The sequence below is a fragment of the Montipora foliosa genome, chromosome 1 (assembly GCF_036669935.1).
Source record: "Montipora foliosa isolate CH-2021 chromosome 1, ASM3666993v2, whole genome shotgun sequence".
Taxonomy (NCBI): domain Eukaryota; kingdom Metazoa; phylum Cnidaria; class Anthozoa; order Scleractinia; family Acroporidae; genus Montipora; species Montipora foliosa.
Window position 1 is genome coordinate 5,182,336 of NC_090869.1, and position 26,500 is coordinate 5,208,835.

General features: G+C 39.9%; 2 protein-coding genes across 3 annotated transcripts in view; both read left to right on the forward strand.

Annotated features, from left to right (window-relative positions):
* The window catches only part of LOC138003587 (conserved oligomeric Golgi complex subunit 4-like), a 35,317-nt gene extending 10,383 nt beyond the window's left edge, over positions 1 to 24,934 (forward strand). For both annotated transcript variants that reach the window (XM_068849757.1, XM_068849837.1), the window contains exons 10-30: positions 806 to 907; positions 1,392 to 1,429; positions 1,586 to 1,654; positions 1,802 to 1,857; positions 2,364 to 2,460; positions 2,902 to 2,941; positions 3,181 to 3,239; positions 4,879 to 4,938; positions 6,406 to 6,500; positions 6,854 to 6,910; positions 8,075 to 8,143; positions 8,406 to 8,493; positions 8,808 to 8,870; positions 8,971 to 9,024; positions 10,720 to 10,773; positions 11,824 to 11,916; positions 17,686 to 17,769; positions 19,923 to 20,024; positions 23,454 to 23,582; positions 24,084 to 24,175; positions 24,728 to 24,934. In XM_068849757.1, the coding sequence (XP_068705858.1) occupies positions 806 to 907; positions 1,392 to 1,429; positions 1,586 to 1,654; positions 1,802 to 1,857; positions 2,364 to 2,460; positions 2,902 to 2,941; positions 3,181 to 3,239; positions 4,879 to 4,938; positions 6,406 to 6,500; positions 6,854 to 6,910; positions 8,075 to 8,143; positions 8,406 to 8,493; positions 8,808 to 8,870; positions 8,971 to 9,024; positions 10,720 to 10,773; positions 11,824 to 11,916; positions 17,686 to 17,769; positions 19,923 to 20,024; positions 23,454 to 23,582; positions 24,084 to 24,175; positions 24,728 to 24,770 (1,544 nt within the window). In that variant the 3' untranslated portion in view covers positions 24,771 to 24,934. The remainder of the gene's footprint in view (positions 1 to 805; positions 908 to 1,391; positions 1,430 to 1,585; positions 1,655 to 1,801; positions 1,858 to 2,363; positions 2,461 to 2,901; positions 2,942 to 3,180; positions 3,240 to 4,878; positions 4,939 to 6,405; positions 6,501 to 6,853; positions 6,911 to 8,074; positions 8,144 to 8,405; positions 8,494 to 8,807; positions 8,871 to 8,970; positions 9,025 to 10,719; positions 10,774 to 11,823; positions 11,917 to 17,685; positions 17,770 to 19,922; positions 20,025 to 23,453; positions 23,583 to 24,083; positions 24,176 to 24,727) is intronic.
* Positions 12,034 to 15,078, forward strand: LOC138003707 (uncharacterized). The gene is made up of 2 exons (XM_068849951.1): positions 12,034 to 13,278; positions 14,940 to 15,078. Exon 1 carries the CDS (start codon positions 12,149 to 12,151, stop codon positions 13,274 to 13,276), a length of 1,128 nt encoding a protein of 375 aa, XP_068706052.1. The 5' UTR covers positions 12,034 to 12,148; the 3' UTR covers positions 13,277 to 13,278; positions 14,940 to 15,078.
* Positions 24,935 to 26,500: the final 1,566 nt, after the last annotated feature.

Genomic DNA, 26,500 nt, shown 5'->3' on the forward strand with positions numbered 1-26,500 from the left:
TACTGCCACGACCTTGGGCCAATATTCCCCAGTATGGCCCTCGTTCTTGGTTAGTAAGAAGTTAATATTACATAAACAAGGAAATCAATCTTGTTTTCTACACTTCTTTAAAACAGTAAAATTCTGACTGAGATCCTAAGTTACATGTAGGATTAACCAGTACCTCTCACAGAAATGTTTGCCAATAAAAGAAAAGGAGTTCTTGTGTTCCTCAATGCATTATAAATTTGACATTAGTGCCAGCATGTACAGTAAAACCAACATTACATTGCACAGGTTACATCTAAATTGGTAGTAAGTTACCTGACAAGTGTATAGAAGGTCTGCACTCAGAGGCCTATTCTTTGAATGGGAGAATATGACACAAACATGATCAGGTCCACTGGCTTAGGTCAGAGAAAGCTTTCTCGCCTTAGTTTATGGTTTTCCCTTAGTAAACACACAAGAAACATGCAATCAGACATCAATCTTATCTTAAGTTAATGCAGGAAATAAGATAATTTGCAGGACACGGTAAAACGATCATGAACATACAGTGTACTATTTTTCTAATTTGTCAGTTTTATTAGTAACTGTATTAATTTTATTTAGTAGTTTTTATTAATTGTAGTAATAGCAGTGGTCAGGTGGTGGTGCTGCTGCTGCCAGTGGTAGCAGCGTAGTCATACTGGTGCTACAGTACTTCACTGCAGCATTTTTTTGTCAAGTTTTGAACTGTATAGTGACTGTAGAAATCAATGCTGTACCTTCATGTTATGAATGTTATTCTACTTTTTTTCCATTCGTAAATCAATTTTGCTTTCAGACCGACATGCCAATGTGGTGTTTGCTAACACATTGACATTGCTGTTTGAGAACATTGCAAGAATAGTGGAAGAACATCAGCCTTTTGTAGAAACATATTATGGTTAGTTTCTCTATTCCACACTATTGTTGTGTTCTACTGCGATCGACCATTTATCCTGGTTTGGTTGGTGAAATATTTTTCCATATTCACTGTGGAAAAAAAAACTTTTTACTCTTATTTTAATTTAATTAAATAGTGTTATTTGAAGCAGGTTAAAACATTTGAAAAAAGTGTGTCTTGCAACCGCTGTTAGGTGTATTTTTTGGTGGATTTTTAAAAATCCAACTGTTGACCCACCCTGCGTTTTTCATCAAGTTAACATAGACAAGTTTTGTCACCAGAATGGCTTTGGAAGAGTTGCCTTGCCTTAATTAAAAAGGTTGAAATAAAGATAACATCATCATCAACCAACAAGGATAATTTGATACCCTCGATCCAATATTAATACAGCATGGCCGAAAATACATTTTGGTGTCTGTACTTCAACTCTTTCCACTTCTGCACAGGTTTTAGTGGGATAACTTTCATGTGATTTACCTTTTAGGACCTGGGAAAATGTTTATTCTGCTGCAACCAATACAGGTTTGTGATTATTGCATTGTTTAAAGTACATTATACTTTTAATGGAAGGAAAACTTGGTCATGCCTCACTCTTTCATCATGGTAGGTTTTCAGTAAGAGTACTGTTTTGCGGATGTAATTTTATCATAATTTGTGTATATCAATATTTATTTTCAGGCTGAGTGTGACAAGCAGGCAAATCAAGTGGTGGACCACTTTATCAAAAAGCGACAGTTCAAAGAAAAGGTAGATGTACAGTAAGGCTTTTTTTCACCATTAATTTTTACGCCACAGTATGCCAACTTTCGTTACTAAAATCAAGTAATAATTTCAGAATTTTTCGTTGTTACAGTAACTGGAATAATAACTTACCACTCTTTGTTAATTCTGTAGTTTAAGTCAGTGCAGAGCAGTCAGACGTTCAAAGGGTCCTCTGCTACTATGGAAAGGTATGAAACTGGTACTTGCAGCAAGATACACATTATGGAGTATTTTTGCCTCAGTCCATAATTACATCCAAACCAGAACAAAACAAGGCTTCACTCTCTCTGCTGTTAACCACACAAATATTATTTATGCCAATCCCCAAAGCTTAATCCTATAGCTACAAACCCCATTTTCTTAACAAGAAGAAAGATGCATGGCATGCTAAAATTCTTGTAAAATGACAAGGTTTTGTATACCACACAATCACATAAGAAGTGAGTGCTTCACTGATAGCAGACCCAACAAAAATATGTGTAATTGTTCCTCTTTATAGAAGTGCTCAGGTCACTTGCCCCATAATACCAACACATGGTAGTGTGTAAGAAACAATTTCCATATTATGCCAGTGAAAAGGACAGTAGATTAAATCTGGTGATAAAATTCAAGAATCCTTGATGCTTTTGTGATTAATTTTCTTACTGTACACATGCACTGGTTCAATACAAAGTGTAAATTCCGCTTACTCTAGATATGACCCAAGAGAACTTGATGTGGTTTTGAGAGAAGTTGTTGTCATGAATGCAAGGGCAGAAATGTATTTAAAGTTTATTGAGAAAAGGATAATGGTAAGATATGACATTCTTAGCATTTGTAGTCCTTTAATACAGTTACACCAAGTGTAATATTAAGGTATTGGCAAAGGTATCTGGTGCTCAGCAAGGTGGTCAGTGGTCCTTTGATATTTGAGCATGCCGAGAATATGTACCTTACCATGTTTAAGTGGTGGGTTTATAACCATTGCAGAGCTTCCTTGGATTGTTTGTTTTATCTCTCCTTCCACCTTCTACCTCTTCCTCCTGTCATGCAATGTGATGTGTGCATGGATGACTTTGTAGAATTCTCACGGCTTCTTGCCGCAGGAGCATTTTACTGTTGAGGGGTGGAAATGCACAGTCACAACTGAGTTCCCTGGGTCTCTCAGGCTGCACCCATCACTTACTCAGCTTGAAATGGTTGCCAACATGCTTGACCATGGGCTGAAAAAATAACCTGAATACTTTTTTCAGGATGATATAGAGAATATACCAGAAGAGGAAAAAAATGAAGGTAACTCAAATATTTTTTTCTTAAAACTCTTACCAGTATTTGATGGCTTGAATATGTAGTTGTGTTACACCACAAAACATTTTACTATCATCTGTAATGTTTGGCATGGAACATAAATTTTGTAACAATAGAACACTTAAATTGTAAATGCTCTGATAATTATTGATAATTATTACCAGTATTATAATTGTAAGTTGATTGTTGAAAATTCCACTGTTAACTACAAATCTTTGTCCAAGAAACCATGGGAATTCAGGACAAGGTGATATCCAACTGTGATCTCGGCAGAAAAATGCAGGTAAATTGTTTTTTCTGACCCTCAAGGTCTGACAAGCTACTGGTCATCAAAAACTCCTGTCATCAGGAAGTCATTTTAACTCTCAGGCCAGACAAATAACTAGATTTTAGTTATTAAACGAATGAGAATATTACTATTTTTACCCGAGTATGTGCTGAGCATTTTTCTCAGCTTGGATGATTGTTGTTGCTGCAGTGAGTGAGCCAAAGGTGCAAGGATAATATTATGGTTAGGCACAAATGGAGGAATTAAGATGTGTGGTATGATCATTTGAGCTCGCTCTGTTTTTCATTTCAGATTGCAGATACCGGTAGTTTCACTGTCACGCAACAAAAAAATTCATCAGTAAATTTCAAATGTTCAAATTGAAAAATGCCAAGAACCAATGGAATGTTGTAGGAAACAAATCTTTTAACCACTTCTCCAATTCTCATGTCTATGCAGTACATCGCTTCTGAATTATTTGTTGAAGCGTTTCACACAAATCTATACAGGAGGCAGTGTGGCCCAGTGGTTAGGGCGCTTGCCTTGAGATCCGGAGATCCCTGGTTCAAGACCCGCTCTGACCACTCGCTGAATTTGTTCCTGGTAGTCCCTGGTTCAACTTCCCAGCTGCACTTGTATATAGCCAACTGGTTTGCCTCCGGCCAGTTGGGATTCTTAACAGTTGTTGTTGTTGTTGTGTTCTGTTGTTTTGTTGATTGTTTCATTGGCCCTGAAAAGCCCCTACTGGGAGCAGTCAATTAAGTATGTATTGTATTGTATTTGTATGGAGACACCATGTGGTCCACCAATATGGTGTGTATGAACACATTTCCTAATGTACTTGAAAGGCTCAAACTGCTAAGATTCATAGGGATAGACATTTTTTTTTTTTACCAAATACATGTAGCTTTGTATTATGGTGGCATGCAAAGGTGACTATTCGGAAATTCAAAATGCTGTATTTTCAAAACAAGAGACGTCACAGAACTGGAAAGTTGAAAAAAGATTTATTTCCAGGTCATCTTCAACCCCCTTTAGATAAAAATTCATAAGACCTTGCGATTTGGATTTTAGACTTTGTTGACATCAATGTGAAGACCATCTAGTGTTAAAAAATTTCTTTCCTCTCTTTCAAGGAGGTTTGGGGGTCCAGTTTTGGGGTCCATCCTTGCTCAAGACCTAATAAAATCTCCCTTCAATTCCACGCATGAACCATCGTTATATTACCGAAAGCATAATTTAACATCTCCCTTCCCCTCGGCAGCATTTCTACCATTTAGGTAAACTAGTATCATTGTGTCATGATGACGTGACATGATCCCTAAATGTTTTCTTCACAGAGTAGTGTCATAAGGATTAGCAAAAATGCCAATAACTGACTATTTAAATGGCAGCCATTGTAATAATCAATGATATTAAATTGATTGTTTTGTGTTTAAAGTTCTTAGCTGTTTTTCCATTGAATATTCTACCTGAACAAGACACTAAGAGTTAATTTGAATAAAAGTAAAAATGGGGGACATTTTTTGTATATGTGCACAGGCAAAACTATGAACTTTATTGTACATGTATTTTCATTGGCATGTCATCACCAATATTTCTTTCCCAGTACTGTACTTCTAATGAAATAATGTTTGAACTTAATGTTTTTCAGGAACTGATAGGAAATTACATTTATATGGAGGAGTATTTTATGAGGGAGACTGTAATGAAGGTGAGCTTCCCTGGTGTCCGTCATTTACTCAGAGGTTAATGCTAGTGGCTGCTCAATGATACAATGTATTTGCTGAAAATGAAGTGTTAACACAGTTTGAACTATACGTCTTTCATATATTCATAATTCTCTTCATATCCATGTGCTCTTTAAGTGTTATTATTACGAACATGTACTCCGAGTGCAGGAGTGGTGCAGTGGTGAGAGCACTTGCCTCCCACCAATGTGGCCCTGGTTTGATTCCCAGACTCGGCGTCATATGTGGGTTGAGTTTGTTGGTTCTCTTCTCTGCACCGAGAGGTTTTCTCCGGGGTACTCCGGTTTCCCCTCTCCTAAAAAAACCAACATTTGACTTGATTTGCTTTCATTGTTAATTCAGTTTACAGTATCCCCAATTAGTGCTTTCCTTTCCCAAAATGACTTTCTCCCATTAGTGGCTTGATACTGCTTGATAGCTCATTGTGGTAGGGCATTGCATCAGTGGTGGGGTATACCAGAGATCTAAAACTTACAGGTTATTTTGAAGTTAGGCTTTTTCATTGCTGTTCATGTTGACTTAAGAATTGGAGTCAGGTGGATGCTTTCTGACGTTTATCACCGGTATTTCTAGTCACAAGCCGTGACAAACTTGAGTATAAAAGTAACAGGATGCTTAGTGAAGCTGACAGCATGCATCCCATAATTCATTTGTAATCCTGAACATCTCTCAACTTTGGTCACTTGCTGCATAAGCAAAAAGTGTGGTTGAGTAGTTTAATTTCTAGTCAGCCATAAAGGGTTTCCCATTGATGAATGAAATTGTCTGGTATTAGGTAAAGTAAAATCTATGAGTGTCACCCAGAGGCAAAGGGAAAACCTTTGAAACATTGACTTGACAGTCTATTAAATCATTCTGTCTACTATGCTAGATTGCCAGGGGCAGGGGGGACTCCCATATAAAAAGGACGGGGGTGCTTTGTTGGAAATTTTGAAAAGAACCCTTAGGAGGTACCAAGATCCTGTCTTGTGGGCGTGGCATGAAATTTATTTCACCCTTAAGAGGTACCAAATTATGGGTTTTAATTCGACAAAATTGAAAAATTGTTGATTATCAAATGTCTCCTGTCATGATTTTTTGGCTCAAAAAGGTACCGCTTAAGGTCCCACTGAGGACCTTTTGAGGCTGAACACCCTAAGAGCTACCAAAACCACTTTTTTAACCCCTAAAAAGTACAATAAGCCACCCCGTCCTTTTGATCCCGGGTAGATCGCTTGTTGGTATCCCCTAGTTAACTTCTTGGCTTACTGGTACTTTTTAATAGCCAACTGCTCACACACACTGTGCTTCCTGTCAAAGAGATTTCTTGAAAATTCCGTTATTTTCATAATTTGGTAATTATTTGTTTCTTTTATTGTTCCAGAAGGTTCTCTCAAGGAGCGTGAATAATAATTATGCTGATTTCTCGATTTGTTCTGTTTGGTCAACAGGCTGTCAAAATGGATGTTTCAGAGGGAGGGGATGATGAAGCTGTCACATCAAGCATGGTTGATGATGTGTTCTTTATTGTACAGAAGGCTGTCAGGTGACAAACTCCACCGAAAGCCCTTTGTCAATCCAGAGGAATGACGCATTCCTTTCAGGCATTATTGTTTTCCTTTCCTTTTCTCGCTGTTTTGTTGTGGTCAAGATATGTATTACGGAGAAGGGTTGGGGCATTGGTGAAAGTTCTTGTTTTCCATGGAAGTGGTCCAAATTAGAATCCCACACTCGGTCATTTGCGGGTTGAGTTTTTTGGTTCTCTGGTTTTGTTCTGCTCTATTTTTGCTTACATTCTCCCCAATTATTAGTAAAGTGCTTATATTCAACGAGATAAGATTGAGACTTCAATAAAGTGATTATTATTACAACTTATCTTAATTGTTGTTGTTGATTTAGGCGTGCGCTGTCGAGCTCCAGTGTTGACGGAACCTGTGCAATGCTTAATCATGCTTGGTAATACGGTCTCTGTTTTGTTGTTATTTATATGTTATTATAAGGGCAAGTGTGACTAAAGTTGATCGTACATATCAAAAGAAAGGTCTGCAAAATTCCCGAACCCAGAACCGAATTTAGGTATTCACTCAAGATCATGTCCAGAAATGTATCTTATTCGGGTAGCATCAAATGCAGATTGTGGAAACAGCCCATGGGCCTTAAAGGGAACCTCTACTAAAACTAGGAAAATAGCTTTAAACCACGGAACATAATGTTTACAATCAAAACAACCTTGATTGTTTTAACTTTTTCCAATGAAAGCGTTTGTATCCGAAACAAATGAATTTCAAGATAAGCGCTAGTTTTGGTTTTCAAATTCATTCCCGGGCGCTGCCATCTTGAATAATTGTGACTTGTAACGGTTACAAAAGCTCTTTGTTTGAAAACAATAAGGACAACCGTGAGACGTCACAATTGTTCAAGATGGCAGCGCCAGGGAAATATGAAAGTGAAAATACACTGTGATTCAAAATTTCATTTTTTTTTTCGATACAAATAATTTTTTGAAAAAAATTGTCGAACAAATTTGATTGCAAAGGTTTAAAATTACTCACTTGTCGGAGTGGAGGTTGCCTTTATGGGGATCACTTGGCAGTTATGCAGGGGTGATGACAGAAAGACCCTGTGCAAGTTGAAAATGCAAGTGTTCCAATACTTTTTACTATAATTTGTAGTAACTGAAAGTATTTGGCTCGACTTCTCTTAGGAACAGTACACGCATTTCTATTTTCTAAAGAAACTGTGGTGCTGAGTCCGTGGGAGAGTGAAACAGGAACATTTGGTTTTATCTTCCTTCTTCAGAGCGAATGAAGGGCGAACGCTCGAAACGTCAGCTTTCCAAATCTTTCACGGTGGTAGTTCGACCTTTATCAACACGTTTGATAAAACCAAATTTCCCTGTTCCTCGTAGGAACACTCAGGATTGTATTCGAGTCATCAGTGATGACTGGAATGCCTTCTTTACAAATAAAAATGTTTGCATAAGGAAGGAGTCGAACTCCTGGAAGTTTTATTTACTTGGCCACTGGGACTTCACGAACATACCTCGTATGTTTCACCTTCCATCGTAAGGGTCGCTTTTTTTTTCTAACTTTGAGTATACACCCTTTTCTTTACCCGTAGTGCTCTTCTGTCGTCCGATTATCGCGATGTTTTGACCTCGAGGTTGAAGGCTGGTTTTCCATCTGGCAGGTAAAAACGTGCATCAGTTATTCCTTTTTGCGGATTCCTTTTATCCTCAGTGTCACAGTCTGTGCAGGTGCGGAATTGCAGTAACCTACGATCAGGCGTTCTTAAATTCTTTATAAAGCGCGCGAAAACTATACTTTTTGCGCCCGCTGTTTAAGAAAAGAAGGCCTGATCGCAGGTTAGTTTGGAATCAGCTCTCAGTTATCATTGTGAGTCAATCCTTTCAGCTTTTCACATAGTTTTACAAATTTACCTCCTTTTTCAGTCTTGATATCGCCGGAATGTTTCAAGGCAAGATTCAAGTTGGTTATTCATCAACTGCGGAGAATACAGCCGCTAAGAAGGCTTTTCTTGTAAGTATCAGAAGTCACAATAAATATGGTATCGCTCATGGACATTTCCACAACAATGTAAAAAGTCGAATACCATAGGTACTCAGACTTCAACAAAGTATGGTGCCTGGTAAATATGCCATACACTTTACATTACATATATGAAATTTGTTGGTTTATTATAATATGATTTAATAGTTAAATGTTTTAATCTTGTGAATGCATGATTGAAGCTGTTGTGAGGTAAGAGTTTTCCGTTCGCAGGATATTAGTAAGCAATTAATTTGTGTATCAAGTTCCTATATTTTCAACAATAATTGTTTATCTCCTCTTAGGTTACACTGAACAACCTTGAGGTTAGCAGCGATAATATTCAGAAGCTCAAGAAAGATCTGGAGGTATAAATAAGGGGCCACGTGCTATTTTTATGACTTTCGAAATCATTTCTTTAGCTTAAAACTTGCGTTAGAGTCTTATATTTCTGACTTCCTTTTGCAGGTTGAGTGTGAGAGAAAACTTGCTTTTACAGAACCTTCCAAACTGAAATTAGAGGTGCGTCCTACTTGCAGCGAGCCCCGAAACTCTTGAAATACTTTCTCAATAATCGAGGATGGAGCTATTTCCAATTGAGTGGTAAAAAATTTAACTTTGAAAGTTGCAATTCACTCTGACTAAGGGCTAACACTCGAACCGTCAGCTTTCAAATTTCTCTACGGTGATTTCTCTTCCAGCTGATAAACCCATTTCTGTGGTTCACTCTCCTAAAGACGCAGCACCAGTGTTTCTGTAGAAACCAAATCCCTTTATCCATTTAAAGTGTTGCGTCCGTTGTGATTCTTTGGCGAATCCGCACGAAAGAGGCGAATAATCAAATTAAAATTATCATAACTGAGTGAAGTACAATATTCCGGGTGAGTTCAGTCTTGAGAAGAACTCTTTACGTAGGATGTTTCGACAAACGGAACGAAAGTCATCTTTAGATTCGATTATGGATTATGCAAATTAGTTTTTTCTTCTTTAGAACCGTTCTGTTGGCCTTATAATGAATAGCTTAATAACCTCGACCGTTCGGTCGTTATACAGCAAAATTTCAAACCTCTGCCAAGCTTTACTGACCTCGCTGTCGCGCGACCAATGCGGCAAGCTCTCAGTTTGAGATTTTGCTGTAACGACCTCACTCTCGGGTATTAAGTAGTTATTAACAATTTCTCCCAAAGGCAGGTAGGCGTACAAGAGAACACGAGTTCCCTACTAGGTAAACCACCTAACCCTTCCCCACTGTAAAAAAGATAACCCATGCCCTAGAACCCTAATATAAAATGAGAAAAGTGATCAAAAAGAAAAAAATATCAGAAAAATAAACTATTAAGTACAAAGTGTAAAAGTATATGACCCCTGGGTTCAAATCATTTACAAGATTAAAATTACTCAATCATAACGCAAAAGACGTACCTGAAAACGGTGCTTACCGCGGAACATTGTAAGCGAGTAAGTTGCTGTATAACTGATTTCCATTTAACGTCTGATTGGCCGTTTTTACACGAGAAGGCGAACAATTGTCTGGACGGACAAATGGTCTGATGTGAAAACGACAAAGTCGTCTGAAATTTGTCCGTCTACACGAACAAGTCAACCTAAATCCGACCTAAATTCGCGTTAGACGAACAACTCGACAAATTAACCACCACGCGGAAATGGAACTGGTATGGAAGGGACTGTTTTATGAGAGGTTTCAATATGGTAACCAAGCCATACTTAGTGCTATTCTTCATGCTTTCAAACTTATCCAGTTTGTGGGTCCATTCTTTGTGTTTTATGAATTTACATTGGACAACACTGGCGGAATTGGTCGTCTTGAATTCACATTAGTCGCCCAAACCATAGGACGATTTGTTCGTCTTTTAGTGTGAAAACGGCCATTTCGATCGGCGGAGAATGAGGAGCGAAATTTTAGATCCAATCAAATAATCCCAGGAGTGATCGGTGCGTAAATTCTCCTCACAAATGCAATGAAATGTTAGTCAGATAGGTATTGAGAATAAAGAATATTATCATTTTAAGAGATCTTGTTCTCATGACCGCCTAACAAAGAAATCTGTGGTACTAGTTAGGAGAATGAACGTTTCGATCGTGGGAATGAAGGGTTAACTTTGCAGAATCCAGAAAAAGTGAAACTTTATAAGAAATTCCTTATCAGCTGTTGCTCATAATACATAGATAAAATCACTTTTTTGTCTTCCTTTTCAGAGCTGCCTTGCGGACTTGATGAACACCTCAAATATCTTCAAAGATCTACTTCAAGTTAGTGGTTTTTCGTTTTTGGTTAATATTTTAGTCCAGCTATAGTTATTCAGCGTTATCTCAAAAAATAAAATTAAGGATTCTTTTTCGCTTAAACTTAGTTGATCTTAATCTCTCAGGACCCATCTCCGCGATGGTAAGCATTTCATACTCGCTGCAGAGTTGATTTTTATTCCTATCCAAAGATCACTGATAATTTCATACATACATACATACGTAGTGACCAGGTGCCCGTTTCTCGAAAGTCCCGAAAACTTTTCGGACCCAAAAAGCCATTTGTGAACCTGCCAACCGCTTGTTTTGGAAAGCCAATCTCTTAACATGTTTTCAAGGTAGCAAAAAGCAAACTGACTGTGAAATTTGAAGACTTAAATCCTCTCTGTTCTTGAGATACAGAGGGAATTGTGACACCCGAAAATGGCCCGTACAGTTTCGGGATTTTCGAGAAACAGGCCCCAGTCCCTATTGAGGCTTTCCAAGTTCAATGAAACCACAAAACAGAACAACGACTTTTTAACAATCTTTACCAGCCGGAGGCAAACCATGCAGTTGGCTGTTTACAAGTGCAGCTGAGAAATTGAACCAGGGACTTACCTGGGTCAACTTCAACGAGTGGTCAAGGCAAATGCCCTCACCACTGGGCCGCACTGCCTACGCATGCGTTACCTTGCCATTATAGGGGCTTTACCATCTATTATGTTGACGTCATCAAGAAAATTCTTGAATGTAATGAGCAAAGTAAAAACAGTGTATATGCGCGGTTTTTCTTACATTAATTTTTTTTCGCGGTACTGTCTTAAAATCACCAAATTCTGTTTAACAAACAACAGCTTGCGCACAGCAGCTTGGTAGAAATTCAGTTTTGTTTCCGAGCACCCTTTGCTGTCCCTCTCAAGTCAGATTCAGCAAAATAGTCTGGCTGCTTTGTTGAAATTGAGCGAATTGGCATATTCGCGAATAAAGTGCTACTTCCAACTTCCAACCCGAAGTGTGGACATCCCGTGGCCACGCATTTTTGCCTGCTTTGTAAATTTCTGGAGTTATTTATAGGGTGGAATTTATCAACTGTGCTCTACGGCTGTTATACCAAGATTAAAACCACTGATAGATGGCTTTAACTCAACCAGCCACAACATATCCGAGGTGGGTATTGCTCTCTAATGAAATTCTCTTTCGATACACTCCGCATTATGGGATAACTGTGCATTCCTCTTCAGTACTTGAGGTCAGCGGTCACACTTCAAAGCAACCATTGTCATGCAAATGCACCATATATAAGCAGCCTAACGCGTGACACAAATCCATTCTCCTTTTCGTGCTTTCTTGTCGGCGGTTACGGTACTAATTTAGAGGGAATTTATTTCCAACTACCGAAATGGACAAGGCACTCAACGAGTCTACAAATATATCTACGCTCGAAGCGAGCGATGTGAACATGCCCGAAGCGGGCGAGAAACTCGAAGCGAATGACAACATCGACGATTTTGAGGTTGATATTGAAGACCTTAAAAGCCAGTTGGGGTTGCACGAACTGTTTTCGTCAATGGAGTCAATGAAGTCTCTTATCTCCCAAGTAACAGCTTCGAAAAGGCCAGCTTCTGGACCTTTAGTTGCTAACCTGGCCAAACGAAGTTTAGCAGCGGCGGCTGACGAGTCACAACCTACACGTGTCGCCAGCGTGACTGATGCTGGCTCTTTCGACCCCTCACAACCCATTTCATGTACTGATACAACTGCTGAAGCAGCACAGCTGGACCTGCCATCAATCTTTGATGACTCGGATGCGAAAGGTCCCAAAGTGAGTGAGGTCTTAGCCTTAAGAGTAAATGAGGCTTGTACGAAAAAAGCATTGGATTCCAAGCTGAAGGAAATTGAGGCTAAGTACAAAGCACCCGAAAATTGTGATTTCTTGTGTGTACCAAAGGTCAACCTTGAATTCTGGTTTGAGTTAGCCAGGCAGGCAAGGACCAAGGATCTTGCACTGCAAGAGGCCCAGAGAGGTATTACCAAGGGAGTACAGCCAGTTATTGAGTTAGTAGAAAAGATCTTGAACGCTCAAAAGACCAAGTCGGAATTGAAGCCCGACTCCTTCATTACTCCTCTCGTTGATGCTATTACATTACTTTGCAATGCATCATTCAGACTTTCCCTTGTAAGAAGGGAAACAATGAGAGAATTCGTGAATCCCAGCTACCGCTCTTTATGCAGCAAGAATACTCCTCCTGGGAAATGGCTTTTTGGAGATGAGCTGCCTAAACAGATCAAAGAAATTGCGGAGGTGAACAAAATGGCGAAGAAACTCGGCCCTAGTCAGACCTCTCCTGGAACAAGGCGTGGTGATAAAAGAAATACATCTGGTCGTGGTTCTAGCTTCAACCAGGGTCAAGGCCGAAAAGTATATTTTTTAGGCTCAAGGAATCGCAGCAACACCACTCACTACAGGAGGGATCCCAAGAGCAACCCACATTCCTTGACAGCTACAAAGCAGCACTCCTCCCAGTAGAGGTAGGTGCTTATGCTGGAAACCTGGCAAATTTTCTCATTAGCTGGAGATCTATTACTAGTGACCCCTGGGTACTTGAAGCAGTATCAGGGTACCATTTGGAATTTTGTACTAAACCTGTACAAACAAAACTTCCTAATCCTCCAATTCTATCTGTAGCAGATAAGGAGATTATTGACCAGGAGCTTCATAAGCTTCTGCACAAAGGGGCAATAGAGCAGGCACCATACTGCAAAGACCAGTTTATTTCTAATATGTTTCTGGTCCCTAAGAAAACAGGTGACCTTAGGCCTGTCATAAATCTCAAGCCCCTTAATGAATTTGTAGAGAAGATTCATTTCAAAATGGAGAACATTGATATGGTCAAAAACCTTATTAAACCAGGAGATTATCTAGCTTCTATTGACCTCAAGGATGCGTATTTCAGCATACCTATCTGGCAACCTCATAGAAAATATCTTAGGTTTTTTTGGAATAATCAAATTTTCCAGTTTGCATGCTTGCCTTTTGGTTACAGCCTAGCACCGCGAGTGTTTACTAAGCTTCTTAAACCAGTCACAGCACATGCAAGGTATCATGGTGTCAGATTAGTTAGCTTCATTGATGATATTCTCATCATTGGACATAATCATCAGGAATGTTTAGAACATGTCTCCTTTCTAAAGAATCTTTTGACAGATTTAGGTTTTATTGTCAATACTGGAAAGTCTAACTTAGAACCAAGTCAGTCTCTGATCTTTCTTGGTTTTATAGTCAATTCTCAAAAAATGCTATTGATTTTGCCAGACCATAAGGTTCTTAAAATCAAGAATGCCTGCCAGTCCCTTTTGAAGCAAAAGGTAGCCTCCTTATCGGATGTAGCTCATGTTACAGGCCTCTTGGTGTCAGCCTTCCCTGCTATTAACTATCTTGAGCTGTATTACAAATCAATTGAGTTTTGTAAGTCCCATCAACTCCACCTGGGGGCTTCGTTTGATGATACTGTTACCCTCAGTGATCAAGCAAAGCTAGATCTTGCATGGGTCATTGACAATTTAGACCAATACAATGGCAAATGTTTGCATGAAATGCCTATTTCTTTGTTCATTGAAAGTGATGCTAGTAATACTGATTGGGGGGCCCACTGTAACGGTGTTGCTACAGGTGGGCCATGGTCTCGGTCAGAAATTGATCTTCACATCAATCACCTTGAGTTACTAGCTGCTTTTTACGCACTTCAGTCATTTGTTCCGCAGTATAAGTCTGCTGCACACATCAGACTGAAAGTGGATAATTCAACTGCAGTAGCTTGTATCAATAATTTTGGCAGCATAAGGTCCCCTTCTTTAAATACTTTGTCTAGAACTATTTGGGACTGGTGTATATCTAGGAAGATTCACATTTCTGCAGTATCTATTCCGGGAGTTGACAATACAGTAGCAGATGTCATGTCCAGGCAAAATTCTGACAAGCTAGAATGGGCACTAAATTGTTCAGTCTTCCAGCGTTTGTCCTCTTTGGTTTTCAAACCAGACATTGATCTGTTTGCCAGTAGGCTTAACAAGCAATTACCAGTTTTTATATCTTGGCATCCAGAACCTAACTGCTATGCTGTAGATGCATTTAGTACTTTATGGACACCATTTAAATGCTATGCTTTTCCTCCTTTCTGTCTAATCCCTAGAGTGCTAGAAAAGATGGAAAGAGAGCATGTGGACCAGTTTCTCCTAATTGCACCAGTATGGCCAACGCAAAGCTGGTACCCCCTCCTTCTGAGAACGTCATACAGGACACCAATACTTCTACCTCAAGATCCTCAACTCTTACACCTGGCTCACTCCAACAAGCTTCATCCTCTGCACGACAGACTCCAACTTGCCGCATGGATCTTATCAGCCAACAGCTGCAGGCAGGTGGACTTTCGACACAGGCTACTGAACTCATCTGTGCCTCATGGACCAAAGGGACTGAGAAACAGTACAAGCCTGTATGGAAGACTTGGAGTAGCTGGTGTGATCAGAGGCACATCAATCCCCTTCAGGGTAATGCAGTCCATTTAGTTAATTTCTTGGCTGAACAATTCCACCAGGGTAAGAGCCATAGTACTTTGAGAACTGTGACACTTTGTTCCTTGGTATCGGCCCAGAGAAGACACACTTTGTGCTCATTGGACTTAGACAATATGTCTATTTATGAGGATGAGATCAAATTTGTCATAGCTTCCAGAACAAAGACTTCTCGTCCTGGGAAGAAACCTTTAGAAGTTTCCATTCCATCCTTACCCACTAACCTCAGTCTCTGCCCTAAACAGACACTGTTACATTTTGTATTCATTGTACGCAACACCTGCGCAAGTCAGGGGAGCAGACTGTATCTCAGTTGTTCATTTCTCATGTTAAACCACACGAGCCTGTTTCCTTATCTACTTTAGGTAGATGGATTTAGACTGTTATGACTGATTCAGGCATTGACACTAGTTTATTCTAACCACATAGTGTAAGGGGTACATCTACATCTGCATTGTATTAAAGGGGCGCATCTTTAGCTGAAATTATGAAGATGGCAGACTGGTCATCAGAACGCACATTTAATCGTTTCTATAATTGCAATGTCTATAACACCAATCCCTCTTCATTAGCAGGCAGATTGGTATTATCATAGATATTCAGTAACGTTTATTTATGTACAGACCATTGTATCAAGTCTACAATTAAAGCACTCATTTCTATCATATCACATATTTTTGTTTTTTCCCCTGGCTTCGGTTCTTTAAAATCGCACAGTTATCCCATAATGCGGAGTGTATCGAAAGAGAATTTTAAAATTAGACGAGAGGTACTTACCTTGAAGTGTAATTGTAATTCTCTGAAGATACACGGAGCATTATGGGATAATGCTTCCCACCCTTCTGTGTTGGCTTATGCCTATCCCACCCTTTGTGTTGGGGACCTCAGCCAGTCTGCACTCCAGGAGAATGGATTTGTGTCACGCGTTAGGCTGCTTATATATGGTGCATTTGCATGACAATGGTTGCTTTGAAGTGTGACCGCTGACCTCAAGTACTGAAGAGGAATGCACAGTTATCCCATAATGCTCCGTGTATCTTCAGAGAATTACAATTACACTTCAAGGTAAGTACCTCTCGTCTAATTTTAAAATTATCTAAAGTAAACAACTTAAATTGTTATACAGCTGAATTTTTTCCCCCAACAGCGGGCGCTCTCATTGGTTACTTCAAGGTCGCATGACATCTAACAATAGGGAGTTTAAGCAAATCACTACGGATGGTGCTACTACGGCTGCCGTGACTGAAAAGGTCTGGGGAGACTACGTCTCGGTGGTCTGCTAAATTTTAAGTTTAGCAAAGCAAAATACAAGGAAACATGGGCTAAAGGTGTTTAAAATCTCTTTTATTTAGTTTCTTACCTTCAAATGGCTTCGCTGAAAGGACGATGGCCGTTGTTCGCCATGCTAGGACGAACAGATTATTTCTGAGCAAAAGCAAATGCTATACACCTTGTACAATAACAACAATTTGATGGATGAAATATACAATTTCAGAGACAAATATCTCAAAGAATATCGAGTGAAAAAGACACATATATCTATACTCAAAGAAGCAAAATAGCATCGTATAGTATCCAGATATAAAACATCTTCACTAAATCCTCAAAGCAAACTTAACCGAAGAAAAACAACCGCGTGCTGAACTCACTTCGCCATTCCAACACCTTTGCCAAAACTTAACGTAAGTTCATAATACGGATTTACAAGCTTATGAGAGGCAACCTTGACACAATCCTTGACTCAAATTGACTTTAAAGGATATAGTATCCAACAGAATTCTTAAAATGCCGAGATGTCCGTTGAAAAGGGCCAGAGAAGCGAAATAAACCCGACGTAGTAGCCACTACGGCAAAACATCGCGACTCACGTGGTCATATTTCACACTACGGCTGGATGCAACCGACGTACATGCGCAGTGTTTCATTTTGGAGAAATTTACTTCCGGCAGCCGTATTAGCGCCAGCCGTAGCGATTTGCTTAAAGTCCCTAATAAAGCTGTTTCCCGCCAAAAGTCTCTGAGCGGGCAACAGTGCAAAATCTATGACTTGAGATTCTCGGGAAACAAAATAAACTGTTTCCCTCGGTACTAATTATTAAGTGTTAAGTGGTGTCTCGGAACAAGCGTTCCCGCACTGACCCATCCTGGCCGCGCGAAGTCGGTACGAGAGCATGTTTTCTTCTTTGCTTCGTTTGCACCTCAATTTCCCTGCGGCCACAATGACGGAAATCTCTTCGGAGTACTTCCTTCTGAACGGGAACGGTTGCTTCTTACTTTTTTCGGTCTTTATTTTCAACGCTTTGCTCAAGATCCTTGTTCTTTCTTTCCTGATGGTATGGAAAATTCGATTTAATTTTTTGGGCAGGAGGAGTTTGCATTTTACGAAGTTAATGACCCCTTTGTGCAGAACTTTATCACAAGTTTGGATTCAATGCTGACTTCTTTTAAGGTGGGAAGTTTTCTCTGTTTGCAAAAAAAAAATGAGCTTGGCCCGATTATTTGGGCTGGCTGCCGTTCTGTTAGAATAGCGTTGGCAGATCAGCAGCTCTCTTGGACAGTGCATATTTTCACTTAAATCAAGAGACGAAATAGGGGATTTTTACACTTGATTGTAAATTCGAAAATAATTTCCTATAATAATTATCCTAAGACACGAATGTCGTATTGCAGTAGTGAACATTAGCTAGAAATAAATTCGAAGAACAGCTCCGGGGTGCAAGTGTGATGGTAGTATTTTATTTATTGCGTTCGACGAAGGGAAACGCATCCTAATCGTGTCATTCCGGTCGGGTATCGATCGTGATGCCATACGATTTCAGCGTTTGCACGCCATCCTGGACTGGGTAGCTGATAGCCTACATGGCTTCAATCTCGTGTAATAGGGTGCGGCTTGTCCAAGGGAAAACACTGATTCGCGTTTGTCCGCCGAACTTTAAATCGTGTTGGATAGGGTTAATACCTGGGTGGTTGACCGTCCGGTGATACCCCAGTACACTTTATGGAGTTACGCTGCTTGGCTATCCAGCAAGAAAGTCAACTGATATCCCACAAAACTCATATTATATTATAAGACATGTATTCTATACTGAATTGTTTAATATAATTACAGTCAAACCTGTATATAACGGCCCTAGCTGTATTAAGCGGCCATCCTCTATTAAGCGGTCAGTTTTCAAAGACCCGATTTTTCGCTCATACAAACGCTGTATTTGTTACCTGTATTAGGCGGCCACCTCTATTGAGCGGCCGCGGCCACACTGTGGCAGTCCCATGTTTGCCTTTCTTTGTTATTTTTACCTGTATTAAGCGGCCACCTTTGAATCAATCCGTCATCATTGTAAAGAAATGACTTGATGTACAAAGCTACTGTAAGCTGAAGAGAAATTGGATACTACGTTACGAAGTTGCCAATTGCGCCGCGAATTAGACAACCAAATTGCAAACTTTAAAATGAAATTCCCAACTTCTACCGGATCTTACTTCGACTTCACGGAATGAGCCCTTTGCCGTCCGAGGTTCGTGAGATTGTAAACAAGTGGTTTGAGGATTCAGCACCATTCAAAATAACGCCGTAGTTACAATTTCAAGGAAGGGTTACGTTTTCTCAAACGTTGGCTGTGTAGCACTTATATTTCAACAGACTTAACTATTATAGACTGTAATGTGAAGTGCTAGTTTTCTACCCATATAAACCATGTGAGCGTTAGCCCTACCGATGGAAATGGGCCCACACAAGGACAGAGAAAAACTCTGACCAGGGTGGGAATTGATCCCACGACCTTTGGGTTATATCACCGCTCTCTACCGACTGAGCTACAGGGTCAGACGGGAGCAGGTTGTGGCAATTTGAGATGGTTCATGTGGGCAGAAAACTAGCCCTTACACTCTATAATTGTTAAGTCCGTAGTTAGGATTTACCGAGAAAGACAAATGTAAATAAGTCGATCGGTTTGTACGCCTTACAGGGAGTTGGCGAGAACCGACTACAGCATTAAAGAATGTTAACTGCGGATGGCTCTTTTACACGGAGTTTTGTAAACGATTAAGGCCAAGTATGAAGCGGTAACAACTTTGAAATGACGGAATGAGATATTTTGTTGTGAACTGTAAGTAGTAGAAAAACAAGTGCTGTATACCGTACATGAGTAGACGACAATTTATTGCACAGTACTTTTATACAATGTTACGTATACTATAAGTTGGCAACTTTGTTTAAAGTATTGATCTATTGAAAAAGTGTCGATTGTCCTATTGTTTCCTCGCGTGGTGTGTTTTTTATGATACACCATTAAAATCGACATTAGACCACGCCCAGTGAGTATTTTTAGTGATCCTTTATTAAGCGGCCAGTTCCTCAAGTCTCGAGAGTGGCTGTTATATACAGGTTTGATTGTATTGGCAACAAGATAACTGTCACAATGCTCATAGCTTGATACCTTCATTACTGAACAATAACTAGAAATAGGGACAAAACGATTCTCCCCTTCAAATGCCTAATCGATGACAAAAGTGGAATCGTACTTCTTTAACCCTTGATTGCTGCTGGTTTATTTGGTTTTTTTGTTTGAATTTGATTGATAATTGAAGTAAATTGTTTTTCAGGGACCACTGACTCCTGCCAATTACGACTCATTGGTTAGTATGGCAGCCACGGAGATAACCAATCAGTTGGAGACATCAGTCATGAAAGCTTCATTCAACAGAGTAAGTTTAAATTTTTCATAATCTTTGTTTTCGATTTCTCTTGGTATATAATCATTGTTTTTGATTTGTCTTGGGACATGAAGATGTCCCAAGAGAAATCGAAAACAATGATTATGCGAAAATAACGCACAAACAGCGGTGACAAACATCAGATGTAAACGCATCCTTTTTGAAAGTATCTTTTACTTGACGTTTCGTATGCTCCTGCATACATCTTCAGAAGTGACGGTTAATAAAAAAATGAAGTTTTAATATACAGGATTACTAACTAATTAACTATTAAGTAACAATAGAGGGGACAAAAACTAATTAAGACAGCTTTTCGCTGCTGACATATTCATTTAAGGTGGGCTTTAAATCTTTGATCAACAGTGTCTCTTTTATTTTACAGTGAGTGTCGGATCGCCTTAAAATCTCAAAATGATCTCATTTTAAACTGTGACCAGTTGATGTAACATGGTCCGCAAGAGCCGACGTATGGTGACCATTAATTAATGGTTTAAAATGCTCAGTTTTTCTGTCATGCAATCGTCTTTTAGTTTTTCCGATGTAAAAATCATTGCAGTCCCAACAGGCAGCTATAGAACATTTCAAAAAGGATGCGTTTATATCTGATGTTTGTCACTGCTGTTTGTGTGTTATTTCTGATCAAACTGAGATAGCCAAAGAAAAGGAGTATTTACGAAATGATTATGCAAAACTGTGGGGGAGGGTGGGAGGGGGTAAACAAGATGTATTATGGGATTTGAGAAAGTAGAGAATACTGGTTTAGATGTGTTCCAGTAGGCAATTTGCTCTCCAGTATGGCGTTTTTGCACCATGTGATCGCCAGCTGCAAATGGTCCATTTGTCTTATCTGATCTGATCTGATCTGATCTGATCTGATCTGAAGCCTTTATTTCCATCTCGGAACATAGGCACTGACAAAGTCTCTCCGGTCCCCTCTGTCCCTGGACGGATGTTCGAGCTGGTGCCATGAGAGACCTCTCGACTGGATGGTGTGGTCTGTCTCTCCTCCAGCTGTTACACGGTCTCCCTCTCCGTCTACTTCCCTATGGGTTCCAACCAAGGGCTTGTCGAGCAATGCAGTCCTTCGATCTCCTCTTATGATAATGTAATATTGGCGCAGATGTGGGGCTTAACGAGATCAAGAAAACGATTGGTCAAATGTTGAAGTTCATTGAGGCGACCTGTGACTTAATCATTTCAGCGTCTCCTGTAGCATAAATTATACCTACGTAAAGTACATTAGTGTTATTAGAGAGATTTAGCATTACATTTACGTGAAACGGGAAACGTCGGCTTGTCGCGTTTCACGTTTCACGTAAAATAGAGAGAAGATTGTGACTCTAACTTCCCGTGACCCACGGCAACTCGAGTATTTAATTACTAAAAAACCAAACCTCGTAGTCTTTTTAAACATTGTTTGTAGAAAAAGACGCTATATAAAATGGAAATCCTTATCCGTCAAATTTTGAGAGTTTCGATGAATTTGTTTTGTCGGTCAACAGAGAGTCAAAGTGAGTTCATGAAGAAAATTGCGGCAAGGAATCAGTTACGAACTGTCTATAACCATGAAACCTATTTTTTTCTCCTTTGACATACTGAAAAATGGCTTTGGGTACTTTTTTTCCGCAAACAACTTCTTATGTAGAAGAAAAACAAGACGAAAATTTTACGTATACGGCAAACGCGAAAATGCCTACTTTCACGTAGAAACGGCAAACGTAGAAAGTTGCGGGAAAGTCATGGTCATTGATAGTTTAGGCCGCGAATGAAAAGAAACACTGTAGAGAGACTTAGTATCGCGTTCACGGCAAAAGGTAAACACCACAATAAATTATTTGAGCTAATTTTTTGCTTGTTGGCTTCACTGAGATTCTGATCGGTATTCCCAAAAAGGGACACCAGCAATCAAAAAAAAAAAAATTGCGTAAGCATTGTTTTCGATTTCTCTTGGGACATCTTCATGTCTCAAGAGAAATCGAAAACAATAACTAGAAGAGGTGTATTGTGGGAATTGAGAAAGTTAAGAATAGTAGGTAAATCTCTTTTCTGTCAAGAAACCCAACTGGAATTTGACAAGCGACTCCCCAGCTTAAGAGCAAGCTGTTCTTTCATATGCTACGAATGCTAAGCCAAGAGATTAACCAAGGAAAGTTGAGCGGTGAAGGAATGCCAAAGCCGAGTGGTGTTTCACTAAGAAGGTAAAAATGAAATGTGTAAACTACCACCAAAGAAACAAGTGGTGTGGATGAGAGGTGGCATGGAACGTGGAAGGTAGCGACAGACTTGGATTGTGCCCTTGCTTTTCCTGCAGTAACAACCATCCGGCGCCCATTCCCGGGTTGCTCGAAGCATGGTTAGCGCTAACCGGCGTTAAATACCATGGAAACTTTGATACCTCTTAAGGACGGTGCCTACTAATTCAAAGGTATTTTTGCCCCGATTTGTGATTATGCAGGAAAGGTAGATCTTAACAAGTGTTATTGAAATCCAAAAAGAAAATTGGAGGTAACCACTCATTTTTCAAAGATAATTCATTAACAATATTTGTAAAAAGCTCTAAAATACAAAGCAATGTATGGCGTTCTTTCTCAAATTGAAGCTCAATTATCTCTAGAGAATGCTTGGTTAACCCCAATTTTCTTTTTGGATACCAAGAGTACTTACGAAGATCTACTTTCTCTGTATAGTTTAAAACCGCGCTAAAATATCCCTGCATTAAGAAGCATCGGCGATAGGAAATGCGAGTATCTGGAGATGCGCGGAACGTATGCGCAATAACAGTAGTAGGCACCGTTCTTAACCAACGGTTAGCGCTAACCAGGCTTCGAGCAACCGACCCCAGATGTGGACGTGTGGAGTGACGATGCTGCTAGATCTAACAGTGCCTTGGGAAGGGATTTTTGGAAATGCAGAAGACCGGAAGTACAAGCTGGAGTCCAGAGTATTGCCACCTTGCTGTTGGTTGTTGGGATTGTTAGTGGTGAACTGGTTAGTGTGACGCGGAATCAGTTTGGATTTATCGCGAGAGAGTTGAAAACATTGGTAGCGGCCCTACAACAGGCAGCCAAGAAAGCTGGTTGATGCGTGACGATAATGCATGGTTGAGCTGACAATATTTGGCCACTTGTTCTTATTAATTGCCCGGTCAGACTCAACGCTTTTGTTGCCTCAGTAGGGAGGGGGGCTGTCATATATTATGCATACAGAATGCAGTTGAGAAGGGGCCGAAACTGGCTGCAATGGTTCCTCTTAATGACTTCTTATGCAGGATCCAGATTTGGAGTTGTTGGTTGGGCAGCAGTGAGGTGTTGTATTACTTTTCAATTTAGCATAACGAATGCTAGAGTATATGTTACATGCAAAATGCTATAGTATACATTTTGGAGAACTTCGAGTAAGTCCAATTTTTTTCATTTTCAGTTAGGTGGTCTTCAGTTTGACAAAGAGTTGCGTTCGTTGGTTGGTTATTTGACGGCTGTTACACAATGGACAATTAGAGACAAGTTTGCACGATTGACGCAGATTGCCACCATTCTTAATTTAGAGAAGGTAAAAAGACATTATATTCCCCGTAAACGTTGCGCCCCGGGAAGTCGAGAACGCAAAGGCAAAAAAATACCAGAGAAGGCGATTCCTTTTCACTTCATTTTGTTTTTTAAAGACTTTCTTGTTTACACTGCGCAAAACTGATACAAATTTTACCAACCTCAAACTGACGGATTGAAAGTTGAGTGAACGTTGGAGTGCGCATGGTCGGACCGCTCAGAGCGCTGGGATGCGGTGCGTGTGCGTTGCTCACTACAACACGTATCCCGTGGATCTAATGCGTGGCGCCCACGCCTGCAGTAATAAAGGTAAAAGCCATAGAGAAAGGAGCCTTCGGGTTGCCTTCGACGGCGGTCGGCCACTTTTCTTGTCTTGTTTAAAATGATCCAACTAGTATACGGCTGATCCACCAGGATTTTCAAAAAAGAAAAAAAGAAAACTGTGGTAAGGCAATGGAAACGCGAAGAACAGTTAATTATTTTTTTTAATCCCTTGTTTTGTTAGGTCAGTGAAATAATGGATTACTGGGGACCCAACTCAGGACCAATGACTTGGCGGCTTACACCCACTGAAGTTAGACAAGTGTTGTCACTGAGGTACATAAAACAAAAACAAGAGTTAAATCTGCTCAATGAGTTCACATAGGGCTTCTTGTAGAAACACACAACTTTTCTGCAAAAGAACTGAAATATCAAAGATGTATTTTGGTTTTAACTTTTTTTGCCTGTTGGTTACTTGTTTTATAGGGTGTTAAAGTAAAAATTATCATTTGGGGAATCATTGTTTACATTTTATGTATCATTAGCACAAAGATATCGTTTTCTAATCAGTCAACCAAGAATAAAGTACTGAATATTGAAAGTGCATTGAATGATGTGCTATCACTGAAACTTTAAACACGATTACACCAGATAATCTCTGAGCAATGGTGCATCGAAGACTGATATAAAAAAGAGTGTATTAGCACTTTTGTCATCCAAGAATTTATCAGTTTTTTATGTCTAACAAGTTACTGGCTGGTTATCAAAGCTAAAAGGCTTAGAATTTCAACTGACTACCACTACCACTACCACTCCACCACCACCACCACCCATTATTTGATGCATCAGCTATGAAGTTATGCTTTCCGCGATTTGTGTTTTTTCCAGGGTGGACTTCAGGAATGAAGACATCAATCGCCTCAAGCTTTAAAGGAAATTGCGGTGAAAGAGGATTAATGCCTACAGAATACCCAGATGCCGCTTTGCGGCTCTCTCTGGCCTCAAGAAAAACCTCTGGGACCAGGATACCTACAGAAATGCATATAAATGAAAATGGAATTGTAAATACATGTGCAATAAAATACAAGCAACTAATTTAGGTGGTTATATTGAGGTGGTTCGTTAATAATTTTGGTGTATTGTTTTCGTTGTGGGGACATTAGGGTCGGTGGTTGGAGGTCTTGCCCCATCATCGTGTTGTTTCCTTCAAATAACAATTAACTTGGTTCCAGTCTCTTTTCACTCAGGCCCCAGTTATTTAAGAGTTGGATAGCGCTATCCACCGGATAAATCACTATCCATTGGATAGCGCAATTGGTTTCGCTATGACGCAAAGAAATATACTTTGTTAATCCCGTGAAGATATACAAAGGTGTTCGTTTTTCTAGGCAGACGACGGTCTCAATCAGATGATGAGTTTGGTAAAAATAGTGACAAAACGTTTTTCCCATTTCATGAGGTTTATTCGTTCTGACGAAGGTCTATGGACTGCCGTTTGTATCAAAAAAAGTTCTTGTCATATATAAAACTTATCATTAAATATATGACTTATTGCTCTTTAAAACTTGCTACAAAATATAAAATTTGTCACGCCAAATAGAAAACATGTATGAAAATATAATACTTGTCACGCCATATATAAAACCATCCTCGGAGACCCAGGGGCAGATCGCGAGGCAAGGGAAGGCGAGGCGAAAGAAAATGGCGACGAAGAAAAATGGCGAGAAGAGCCCCTGGGGACAAGATCTTAATAGGTGAATCGGGGAGGACATCTTTAAACAAATCTTGCACACCTGGAAATACGCTACTGTAAAGATACCTTCGAAAGGTCCAGCGTATTTCCCCGCCGATATTCCGAACGATTTCCTGCACATTTTGTGCTGTGATTGAGACTTTTCTCCTCGAGCAAAACCTTGCCAAATGAACCAGGCGAGTATGGCGATCAAGTGATTTCCGTGTAAGAAGACACGAAACGACTTCACGGCCTGCTGACCTCTGATTGGGCAGAAAAACACAAATAATTTCTGGCACCAATCAGAATTGAGAATGACCTCTACTGTTTGGAACTGGTCTGGTAAGAACTTGTCCCCAGGGGCTCTTCTCGCCATACTATGCTTTTCTTCGTCGCTATTTTCTTTCGCCCGTTTACACTTCCCTTGCCTCGCGATCTGCCCCTGGGTCTCCGAGGATGTATGTAAAACTTGTTTGAAAATATAAAACTTGTCACGTCATATATAAAATATAACTTCTCACTCAATACAGCTATTGGAACCCAATACCGCGCCATGAACGATGAACTTGAGGAGGCATTTACACGAACGCGGTTTCATTTGTAACTGCATCGTTTTGGATGCGGTTACACCTTCTGTTTACCGGACACCGATCGAGACTGTTGCCGAAACCATGTAGATTTGAAACTGCTGCCAAAAGTGGAGCGTTTTCAAAACGATGCGGTTTCATCTGTAGTGTAAACGGCGAAACCGCATCTATTTGAATACGGTTACTATTTTGGCGCGAAATTCAGAACAGTGAATTTATTACGTAGTGCAGCGCTCGCTTATACCATCCGCGGTTTCGAATTCAGGAAACCGTGTCAATGTGAAACCGGGTCCGTGTAAACGATGCCTGAGTTTCCGTGGTTACAAACTCTTTAAAGTTGCG